General features: G+C 39.3%; 1 protein-coding gene across 6 annotated transcripts in view; it reads right to left on the bottom strand.

The window, feature by feature from the left end:
* LOC126825420 (phosphatidylinositol 4-phosphate 3-kinase C2 domain-containing subunit alpha) overlaps positions 1 to 12,506 on the bottom strand; it is a 684,289-nt gene that overhangs the window by 46,856 nt on the left and 624,927 nt on the right. For all 6 annotated transcript variants that reach the window (XR_008788423.1, XR_008788424.1, XM_056101571.1 and 3 more), the window contains 2 exons: positions 11,105 to 11,189; positions 7,291 to 7,406 (listed from right to left, as the gene is read on the bottom strand). Coding sequence is in view for 4 of the 6 variants with exons in the window: in XM_056101571.1 (XP_055957546.1) it covers positions 7,291 to 7,406; positions 11,105 to 11,189 (201 nt within the window). In the remaining 2 variants the exon portion in view is untranslated. The remainder of the gene's footprint in view (positions 1 to 7,290; positions 7,407 to 11,104; positions 11,190 to 12,506) is intronic.

Below are 12,506 nucleotides of genomic sequence, written 5' to 3'. Positions count from 1 at the left end.
GCATGGCAGTCTAATATACTATACATTTTGACTCTCGATCAAAATTTCACTAGTTTCCTTGCCACCAACGCCACCTGGTTAAAGAAATCCTCTGTCAACCCTAATCGGGGATTTGTTAATGATGATGAGACCGTTCCCGCTGCCAACCGTCGAACTGCTCAACAAAAAAGTCAAATGCTCGACCTTATGCTCGACAAATTGCAAATTATGCTCCAGTAATTTCGAGAAACACCATAGTTTGATCCTCAACCTCTGTTTCGAGTATATGGCATGCCTTGAGATTACACTATGGCTTTCAAACAACTGGAAGAGCGCCCTGAAACTCTCTTTCAGAGGCTTATGTCTTTTATAGAAGACAATCTTGTCAAGCTAAATGGAGGTCTGACCCACCATACCGAACAAATCAGGTCGGACAAAGAAGTATCTCCTATATTGGAAAACCTCATCGGCTTATTTTGGCTTCGTCTGCTTCATGAGGGCCTCCCTAAACTTACCTTCTCACATGGACGAACTTTCCTCAACAGACGAAATGAGAATAATGTGTTCTTCTTCCTACCACAACCCCGGAAACATTAAACCTACACCCAGTCGTCGTTCCAATACTAGACAGAAGGGTTTTCACCAAATATGCCCTATTTGCCGACAAGCAGGCCGATCCGATTATCGACATTATCTAAGCAAGTGCGAATACTTTCCTGACGCAGATCGCCAATTTTTGTCAAAAGCCAGAATTGTCCTAGGCATCGAAGACGACGATGACTTAGAAACTGTAGAACAAACCCCACAACAATTAGACCTTAAAGCCTGTCAAGTCTCAAGGCGAGTTACTCCTCGTCAGTCACCTTATTTTTCTACATTTTATCAGCACCACACCCTACGCCTCACACTTGATACCGGTGCCGAAACAAACATGATACGTGCATCTGTGGTGTCTTCTATCAATGCCAAAGTGTCTCCTAGCACACAGAATGCTCTTCAAGCTGATGGTCTCACCCCTCTAACAGTTGTTGGCGAAACTCACCTATCATTATCCAGAGATGGTATAACCCTTCAGCTAGACGCCCTAGTGGTCGAAGAGTTGGATGTTGATGTCCTTGCTGGAACCCCTTTTATGACTCTTAATGATGTGTCTGTACGTCCTTCCAAGAATCAAATCACCATCGGTCCCTCACATAACATCACTTATGGCATTGGTCAATTAACACCAAGCTCCACTGCTCACGTGGGCCTCCTTCGTGCCCCAAACACTACTACGACTATCTGGCCTGGTGAGCACATAGAAGTTTCAATTCCTACCGAAATAAAGTCAACCCACGTTGCAGTTGAGCCACGCCCTGATCTACTATCAATAGACCCCACCTTAATGTGGCCTATTACAGCAATCCTGGAACCCGTCGACAGCAAGATCCGTCTCATCAATCCTTATGACCAACCAATCACTTTGAAACGCCATCAACACTTTGGTCATGTTACACCTACCATTAGCTCTCCCCCATCACCACCTCTACCCACAACTACCCCTCAGGCCATCACAAAATCAACGACCCCTTATTCTGCATCGATTATGGTTGATCCAGACAACATCCTAAATACTCACCTCACACACGACTTTAACCAAACCCACAGCCTGTTTGATCACGTGTTTGATCCTACCATTTCTCATTACAATGGTCATTTCGGAAAACTCGAGGCAACTGTAAATATGGGGCCGGCACTGCCCCCTCAAAGGAAAGGTAGAATGCCCCAATATGCTCGTAATAAGATGTCTGAACTTCAAGCAAAGTTTGATGAACTAGAAGCCCTCGGTGTAATCAAAAAGCCTGAAGAACTTGGAGTCGTTGTTGAGTATCTCAACCCATCATTTTTGATCAAGAAACCCGACGGTGATTTCCGACTAGTAACCGCCTTCGGCGAAGTCGGACAGTACAGCAAACCGCAACCCTCCCTGATGCCGGATGTCGAAAGTACCCTACATAAAATTGCCCAGTGGAACTACATCATTAAAACAGACCTTACCAAGGCGTTCTATCAGATTCCCTTATCGCATTCCTCGCTAAAGTATTGTGTTGTGGCCACCCCTTTCAAGGGTGTACGAGTTTATTGCCGTTCTGCCATGGGCATGCCTGGATCAGAAACTGCCTTGGAAGAACTAATGTCCCGTGTGTTGGGTGACCTAGCAAAAGGTGTTGTAGCCAAATTGGCGGACGACCTGTACTGTGGTGGTTCAACCCCAACTGAACTAACTGCTACATGGAAGCGGTTATTGCAGCTCTTAGACAAAGGTAACCTGAAACTTTCACTCTACATGGAAGCGGTTATTGCAGCTCTTAGACAAAGGTAACCATGGAAGCGGTTATTGCAGCTCTTAGACAAAGGTAACCTGAAACTTTCACTTAAGAAGACAGTTATTTGCCCCCAGTCTACAACCATACTAGGATGGATTTGGTTTAATGGAACCATCCGTGCAACTCCTCACAAAATTTCTACCCTCAGCACATGTGAACTTCCCTCAAACGTAAAGGCTATGCGCTCATTCATTGGTGCGTACAAGATTCTTGCCAGGGTTATCAAGGATTGTGCCAGCTACCTTACGCCACTGGAGGACTACATCGCTGGTAAAGATTCAAAAGACAAGATAGCTTGGAATGACGACTTGTCAGCTGCTTTTAGAACAGCCCAACAAGAGCTTCACACCAGGAACCACATCAACCTTTCACGTAATGATGACAAGCTGTGGATTATCACTGACGGCTCAGCAAAGTTATCTGGCCTCGGAGCTACCCTGTATGTCTCCCGGAACGGCTCCTTACTCCTGGCAGGTTTTTTCAGTGCCAAGTTGAAACATCATCAAACCACCTGGATACCTTGTGAAATCGATGCTTTGTCCATTTCTGCTTCAATTAAACACTACGCCCCTTATATTCTCCAGTCCAAACACCGCACATCCGTTCTGACTGACAGTAAACCATGTGTCAAAGCTTATGCCAAGCTTTGTAGAGGAGAATTTTCAGCCAGCTCCAGAGTAACCACCTTCTTATCGATCGTAAGCCGCTACCAGATTACTGTCAATCATCTTGCAGGGTCAGTAAACATGCCTTCAGACTTTTCCAGTCGTAATGCCCCAAATTGTGTCCATCCTAATTGTCAACTGTGTAACTTTCTACAGTCATGTGAAACCAGCGTAGTTTGTTCGATATCAGCCGATGACGTCTTACATGGATCTACCAGAATGCCCTATACTACCCCATCAACCTGGTTACAATTCCATCAGGAATGTCCTGATCTACGACGATTCCATGCCCACATCACCCAGGGAACCCGCCCATCCAAAAAGTTAACTAACATCCCCGACGTCAAAAGATACCTACGTGTGGCAACAATTAGCTCATCTGGTCTTCTAATAGTTAAACATCAAGACCCCCTATCACCCATCCGGAACTGTACTATAATCCCTCGACCATTCCTCCATGGTTTCCTAGTATCTCTCCACATTAGATTCAACCACCCATCGAAGCATCAGCTGAAACTGCTATTTAATCGCCACTTTTATGCTTTAGATCTCAACAGAGCCATTAACGAAACAGTTGATGGATGTCACCAGTGTGTGTCCCTAACGAAAATCCCTAAAACACGCAAAGAGCAGTCTACCTCAGATACCCCTCCTCACCAGCTCGGAATAACATTTGCAGCAGACGCAATGAAACGGAATAAACAACTTATCCTCGTCTTACGCGAAACAGTATCCTCATTCACTACCACTTGTGAAGTACCTGATGAACGCAAGAGCACTCTATGTACAGCCCTTCTCCAGTAATGTCTCCCCATGGTTCCCCTTAATGCCCTTGTTACCATCTGGGTTGATCCCGCTCCTGCCTTCACTGGACTTCAGAATGATGAAACCCTCCAACAGCACAACATATCCCTCGACATCGGCCGACCCAAGAATGTCAACAAAAACCCTGTGGCTGAATGCGCCATTCTGGAACTCATTGAAGAACTTCTTCGACTGAAGCCGGAGGGGGGTGTTATTACTCCTCTTGAACTTACAGTCGCAACTGCCCATCTTAACACTAAGATTCGCTCAAGAGGATTATCATCTCGAGAAATGTGGACCCAACGCGATCAGTATACCAATCTTCAAATTGAGATGTCAGACGACAAATTAATATCTGACCAGTTTAAGCAGCGGATTACCAATCATCCGTACAGTGAAAGATCTAAGAATCCGGGTAGGCCTCATCCGCCTGCTTGCCCTGTTGAAGCGGGTGACCTCGTCTACTTAACCTGTGATGGCAACAAGTACAATGCACGTGATCGTTACTTTGTACTCTCCGTTGATGGTCAATGCTGTACTCTTAGAAAGTTCGCTGGATCCCAGTTCCGTTCCAAGGAATACCAAGTAAAGGTTACAGAATGTTACAAGGTCCCTCCATCATCCCCTCCCCCCCTGTTCCAGTCTTCTAGACTCAGACAGCGATACCGACGATTCCTTGACTGCTACGCCTATGCAGTCACCTACTGGTAGATCACCTCTAGTCCAGGCTCCTGTGGATACACAACAGCCTAAACCCCTAATGTTCAACCTTCCTTTGCCTGCCCCACCTCCGTTGGAAATACCCCCGGAATTGATTCTCCCAGACCCTTCAACCCATCCTGATACGCCTGGTTCCAGTCAACAATTAAGATGTACCCAAGAATCAGAATGGTTCAAACAGACGTCCAGTGAGAACTCGCCGTCCACCAACTTATCTGAGAGAATACGAAACTACTACGAAACGCTGATATAATCATCATTTATTATACATGAACAGTTACAGTTTTATAAACTTTTATTTTCCACAAAAGAAAAAGTGGTCGCGCCAGTATGCCTGTTAATCATACGTGTTTATTAGTTATGTCCATTATATGTTTCCATACTAATGTTGACCTGGCCTTCACCTTTTGTTCTGCCTCGTTTTGGTTTGTACCCTCTGGATGCTCGCCATGTTCTTTAAATAAACAACCACAATTTGACCTGCACAATTGAGTCGTCTGATTATTCCTGATCTTACTGACGATGCTTAAAATTGGGTCGTTCACATAACGATTTTACTTGCTTCTATTGAGTATTTTGAAAGACTCTAAATCAAGCAGATGTAGAGAGCAAAAACGCAAAATTTTTGAATGTCTGCATATTTTTACACAATTCGAAATTGATCCACTGCGACCTCTGTCCATGCACAATGGATTATAAATAATGTTAGGTAATGTACAACAAAAGGTTAAAAGTATAAAATACATAATATGACATTATATTCCATACATGCCCTTCAGGCATATCTCGGATTTATATTGCATATTACTTATTACTCTTCTAACCATGCACACTCGCAATCTGATTCACAGAGATCTTTTAATATCTCTGTTACAGATGATTGTTTCGACACGTGACGTCACATCACGCGGCGTCAATCATTGACTCAATAGCGCGTGCATTGTTTACATAAGACATTACTGATTCAGGCTAAATGGTGAATTTTACTTATTTTAATACCCATTTACACTAAATAGGAAAGGATTTTTACCTACAAACAATTCAAACGTCTTTATTTATTTTTCTTATAAATGAAAAAAATGTTTTAGAATTTAATTTGACGGAAGAAAAAAGTTAATATTTGGAACTCATTAAGTCGCATCAATATAATAATTATCAGTGATTGTAGCAGCCTAGCGAAAATTCACTGCTGATCAGTGTGGCACACTCGCTCAAACTTAAAAGGCTAAAAACAGCTCAGCGCATTGGTGTGTTTTTGCACTTAATGACACGTGACCACACCTCATATAAATGATCACACCACTTCCCGTATTGTCTTTTTTTTATTTGATCTAGACCGTGCACTTTGTATGTAAGTGATAACGCTATTATCAATTGCTATAATTTTCTTTTCCGATTGTTTGTATTTTGTTTTGATCATTTATATTTTTTCGTTTACATCGACAGGTAGAATCGATCGCTGATCATTCACCTGTTTGTTGATCGTAATACAATTATTAGTTGCGGTCATCACGCAGTGTTGACTTTATTTTCACTCTATGGAGGCAAGCGACTTTGAGGGGTTCTGCGAGGCAGACCTTTTAAATGATCATAATGTAGCTGCTAATGTGGATATATAGTGGACTCTGTCAAATCATACATCGTACAGATCGTTACAATATGTCGGATTACACAGAGTGTCGGAATACCCAGTTTTCTCAAAACCGGAAATATTGTAACTTCGAAAACCGGAAGTATTATTATAATGTAGCTTCGAATCACCAGAATGTTATTTCCTTTAAAAATGATAAACCTTTCTGTACATTCAAAATATTACATTTTTATTTCATTTAATATGCGTAGGTATTTTGAATAGGTCAAGTCTGTCATTAATTTATCTTCTTCGCCATCTTCAGTTGATCGCACTCTTGTCTTTGCTATCACATGTACATTGATAATGGGCGTACTCAATTGAACATTCCGGAATTGAATTCTCTCAATCCCAAAAGTAGTGACAATCGAGTGAAAATGGGTACTTCAGGCTACAATGCATGCGTCGACTGGATATATAAATATCTCATCCAACCATGCAGCCGAAACCCATTCGATGTGTTTAATTACGTCACAATTCTACTCACACAAGCTCCGTCGTTGGGACTGACAGAACTGTGACAGGACTGAATTCCGCGTCACTCGATTGCAATTCTGTCAATTCGGGACGTTCTGGACTGTGAATCGAGCATTCCCATGTTGTCGTCACACGGTTCCTTAGCAAAAAGTCCTACAGAATACCAGTGCAATATTGTATAGAATTCTATAGAAAATCTATGTCGTTGTCACACGGATCCTTAGCAAAAAGTCCTAAAAATATCAGTGCAATATTGTATAGAATTCTATAGAAAATCTATAGAGTTTTTTGGAGAGGTGTGTCCCATTTTCTATAGGATAAAATTCTATAGTATTCTACAGAATTTGGGGGGCCTGTAGGAATTAACGGCCTCAAATATTCTATGGTTTATAATGTCCAATATGTGCCAAAAACAAACCCATCCAAGATCTTTTGGATATAAAGAATATTTATTTTAAGTTTTATCAAAAACCAGGTAAATATTGTGACCTGTAGGTAGAGTGTCCACAAACAAATCTGAATGGACACACGAACAGATGAACAGGGGCGATGGCATAATATGTCCACATAAAAATGTGGGTGCATAAAAATTTGTGTGTCGAAGACAGATGGTATACCTGATTATAAATAGATAATGTTGACTACTTACCAAATTTCGAACATGGATAATCATAACATGAAAGACATCTCTTCTGTGTAGTAGAGATAACTTTATATCACCTTGTATACCAGACGTATTTAGTAGTGGTTGACTTATTATTGGTTCTACAATAAAAGAGAAAGATAGCCACGCAGTTTTGTTGTCAAATTCAATAAGGATGTCGTGAAGAAATATAATCTCGATTGTGTGCACAAGCTTTTGCAGACAATAGGCTTTTTTATCAACTTGCTAAATTGCTTTGAATTTAGTTAAATGCACCGATTAGGTGTCAAATATGTGACCTGGACAATTCCTCATTGAAAGCCATATAAGTACCTCTTTTATCGATTAAAAGTTTAATTTTCATGAAAAAAACATCTTTAATTGCATTTTGTAAAAGGCAATCAGCAAAGAAGTCATTAATTATCTCAGAATAAAAGCAAAACAATTGCTCATTTACTTGCCGTTTTCGTAAAATATCGAAGCAGGGAATTCCCAACATACGGGTATGAGTATAATTTATAAAGGGGAGGATTTCCCCTTGCTACTTGTGATACTCATTATAATAACGCCACGTCTTTATGAACTAAAAACAGATCGAGAATCCACATAATTTTCATGAACAAGCCCTATTGTTGACATGTTAGAGGTCATGACCTTAAAATCCCAACCTCTGATTGGTTGATTGCCGTTCTGTTGGATAGCTCGAGTCATGCACAGTGCATTGGAGGATGTTATCAAGATGGAGCGCCCATGTTCAGAAACACGGGATGCTGGTGGCACCACCCAACTTCAAATCGCAATTTCTCAGAGATGATAATGCAAAAACCTCATTTTGAACTATTGGTCACTGTGACTTATTTTGCTATGCCGGGTCACATTAGGCCAAGATTTATTGGTCATAAAAGCGTATTACTTTTATGATCCCTAGATTTATTTATAACAAGCCACAGCGAGGCTGACATCCCCTGCCGTAATCCCAAAATAAATAGATGACACCTATTAATTAATTGCACATTTATCTTTTTGAAAAGTATAGAGCAATCAAACTGATTATCTATACTTAGTCTAAGCAGAAAAAAATGTTCACGATCAAACTCAGTCAAGGTTTTGAAGTACCTGGTAGTGAAACTATATACTAAGTTTCATCACTCTCCGTGGGTTAGAATTAAAGTTATCTCGTCCCAAAGCATCGACCAATCAAATTGTTGAGCTCTGCTTAGCTTTAGCAAAAAATGTTAATTATTGGACTCGGTGAAGACATTCACCTAATGAACATCTACACCAAGTTTAAACATTCTACCTCAATTATGTTCCAAAGTCTTGACCAATCAAATTGCTTATCTCTGCTCAGCCTTAGTGGAAAATGCACACAGTCAAACATTGTCAAGGCAATAACCCAATAAACACCTACACCAAGTTTGAACATTCTACCTCAATTAGAAGACCTCAATTAGAAGGAGAGTTATTGTGTTCCAAAGTCTCGACCAATCAGATTGAAGTCTCTACTTAGCCTAAGGAGAAAATGCTCATCAACGTACATAGTCAAGGTATTGATGTAATGAAACTACACACAATGTTTCACCACTCTCACTCAATTAGTATCAATGTTACTGTTGAGCTCCAAAGTCTCTACTTAGCCTAAGGAGAAAATGCTCATCATCGTACATAGTCAAGGTATTGATGTAATGAAACTACACACAATGTTTCACCACTCTCACTCAATTAGTATCAATGTTATTGTTGAGCTCCAAAGCCTCGACCAATCAAATTGCTTATCGCTCTGCTTATCCTGAGCAAAATGCTCATTATCGAACTTAGTCATGGTATTGGACGTAATGAAGCTAGCTATACACCAAGTTTCATCACAAAAGTTTATAACCAAAGTCATCCTGTTCCAAAGTATCAACCAATCAAATTGTTTACTGTAAAACATGAAATTATTGCGAGCATGAAATTATTGCGAAATTGCGAGCAAGGCCCTCCCGCAATAATTTCATGTTCGCAATAATTTCGTGAAAATTTGTTAAAATGTCGGCCATATTGAATTACTCCCCCTTTATTACTCTTCACAAGAAAGAGTCCCAATAAGTACATTAGAATCTGTATGAGCAGCCACTCCTATTCAGCGGTCGCCATAAATTCCCCCCGTAAGAATTCTGTTGTTTCATCTCTTTATTCAACGGTCACTCCTCTAACGCGGCCAGCGGTCACTATTTTACAAATAAATTCAACAAAACATCGCCCATTCAACGGCCATTGTTGAATGTTACCATCTTGTCGTTCTATGTAACACCCCCGCTAATCCCGTGAGTAGTAGTTAATTAACTGGACCCCCACTGATCAGGTAAAAAGAAATGTAACCCGGGATTATCTATTAATTAATCTTTTGTTTTATTAAACAACTAACCTGGTCATTGTTTTCACGCGTAACCACACATTATTTGATACTGATTGAATAAAATAAAAGTACCGAGTTTTGTCAAGATCATCTAGTATCTCTTTTCCATTGCCACTTTATTGTTAAACAGACGTTTTAGTGTCTCCTATAATATTACATACAGAGTTACACCCCCTGTAAATAGGAGATAAAATTAGCGGTGGTTTTTTGTTCATGTGCTTTTTTGATAAAATAAAATTAATTCATCGATTTTCTTCACAAAAATGGATAACTATTATCAAATGCATCACAATGGTGGACAGTAGTATCGAAGGTTGGTACAAAATGACAAGTTTACACTATTAGCTGTTACTAATGATCACCAATCAACCGATGTTTTAAAGAGCCGACTGTCACCTCAAAGCTATAATCCTCAATAGTTGTTTATTGACTGTTACAAATGATCACCAATCAACCGATGTTTTGAAGAGCCGACTGTCACCTCAAAATTAACAATCTACCACATTTTATAGACAAATTTACTAAAAAAAATTATTAAAATTCACAATAATTTCATGTCGCAATAATTTTTTCCCCACTATAGAAATTCGCAATAATTTCATGTCGCAATTATGTTTCACCACCCCAACTCGCAATAATTTCATGTTTTACAGTATCTCTGCTTAGCCTAATCAGAAATTGCTCATCTTCGAACTCCAAGGCATTCACCTAATAACACTGCTGGATGCATAGTGTGTAGAACTGATCTCTGAGCTTTTCGTAACTGGCTTCTGCGTTAGAATATAATCGAAGCACACAGAAAAGGTTAATTCTGGTTACTATTCATGGTATCAAACTGGGTGATTTAATGGTATATATGGACTAAAAACATATTCAAACTAATTAATTTGTCATAATTTTGCTTCAAATCCTTCTCAAACATTGTAATTGCGAAGGAATGCCCTGCTATAAAAATTCGATCAAACCAGGTCATGTTTACGTCACGTGACTTACCTCAGAGGAGAATTCATTGCATACATAAGACGATGTTGTCTTTAAGCGCTTACTATTTATTACAAATATCAAATCCTAATTAAATTCTCAGATTATCCACTACCCACGTCTTTTTCCGTCATTTTTATCTCCGAAAGTGATGTACGTCTAACTCTTCATAAAGTTTATCAACTTGTACATCCAGTGCTCAATGTTCGCGTGTGATCTTTGACATCACGCGTGCAGAAATTCCTAATCGTCGGGCCGTCGATTAGGGGAACCCTTACATTTTTTTTTTACAGTATTTTTCTAGTAAGATTGGATATCTCTACTTTCCATATATACCAAAATTGCCATACTTTTATTGGCAATAACCACCCGATAAATACTTTTTTGGGAACCCATCTTTAAAGAGTATTTTTTAACTTTGATAAATTAACATTTGCTAACCTCTTAGCTTGGCAACTTTAAGTTTACTAGCTTCCTCCTGTTCATCCCTTAATAATGTATGAAAAAATGTATAGACCAAATCACACTGAAAAGAACAAAAAAAAAAGAAAAGTTAATGGATTTCAACATTTCATTGGTTTTATCTTTTTATATGTTGGCCAGCAGCGGTAGAGATCTGCAGCTGAAAAAATGTATGAAAAAATGTATAGACCAAATCATACTGAAAAGAAAAAAAAAACTTAATGGATTTCAACATTTAATTGGTTTTATCTTTTTATATGTTGGGCAGCAGCCCTAGAGATCTGCAGCTTGTCACCAATATTCTTGTTGTGAGTTCAATACCACAGTAGTAACTTCATAAACTTGTTAGTTTTCCCCACAGCTAAAGTGTGACCCGTTGAAATATATATTTTTATGTAGGGTGGTCCACAGCCTCAAATATGTGTGCTAATAAAAACTGAATCTACTTTTGTTGCTTCTCAAATGATCACAATTCAGTCATGTGCACGTGCATTTGCTGCACACAGTAAACATTCACTCAAAATAGGCATTCACATGACAATATTAATTAATTTGAAAATACTTTATATGAACTTGATCAAAACATTTGATAAAACCCTGTAATTTTAATTTTTTATTTAGGTTATGGTAACGGTTCTCAGTTTGGAGTCATCTAAAGTAGTTTTGTCCTTTTGCTATTTTTTAAAACTCATGCTAGTGGCAACTGACTGATACTGTAAGACAGTGAAATTTACTTTATATGTTGTTTACTTGCCGCTCTCATGAGATAAGGATGGATATTTGCTAGCTCTAAATACATAGTAAAAAGGTAATGGCGGGGCATTTACAAGACAATTTCCAGATCAGATTATAATTTACGTTGTTTGAGAGTTCAAAAGGTTCAACAAAGTGAAACAAGGGCCTTTACTTTGGAAGTAATTTATAGAAATTGTTGAAATTTCGTTTTAAGATTGGATGATAACTGTTATTTGAGCGTTCACATGGTTGAACAAAGTAAAACTAGAGCCATAACTCTAGATGTAACTGACAGAAATTGCTGAAATTCAATAGACCACTTCGTTTCATAAATCTAAATGAGGCAAATATTTTGTACAGATTGGATGATAACTTTTGTTGGAGTGTTCACAAGGTGCAACAAAGTGAAACACAGGCCATAACTCTAGATGTAATTAAGAGTCATTCCATGAGAAAACCACGCAGAATCATGCAGAATCGGGAAGATGGGGGGTCGGCAGATCGTGTTCATCTCTAGGGGATTTTATGGACTCCTCCAGACTACTTCACAGCCAGAAGAGCCGATCTCAAAATTTAACCGTTATTGAGATACAGCATTTGGCTGATTTTTGGCCAATTTTGCCCTTTTTCAGGTCATTTTTTGGTC

The sequence above is a fragment of the Patella vulgata genome, chromosome 6, assembly GCF_932274485.2.
Source record: "Patella vulgata chromosome 6, xgPatVulg1.2, whole genome shotgun sequence".
NCBI lineage: Eukaryota > Metazoa > Mollusca > Gastropoda > Patellidae > Patella > Patella vulgata.
Note: the sequence above shows the minus strand (reverse complement) of the source record. Positions and strands in the feature narration are given on the sequence as shown.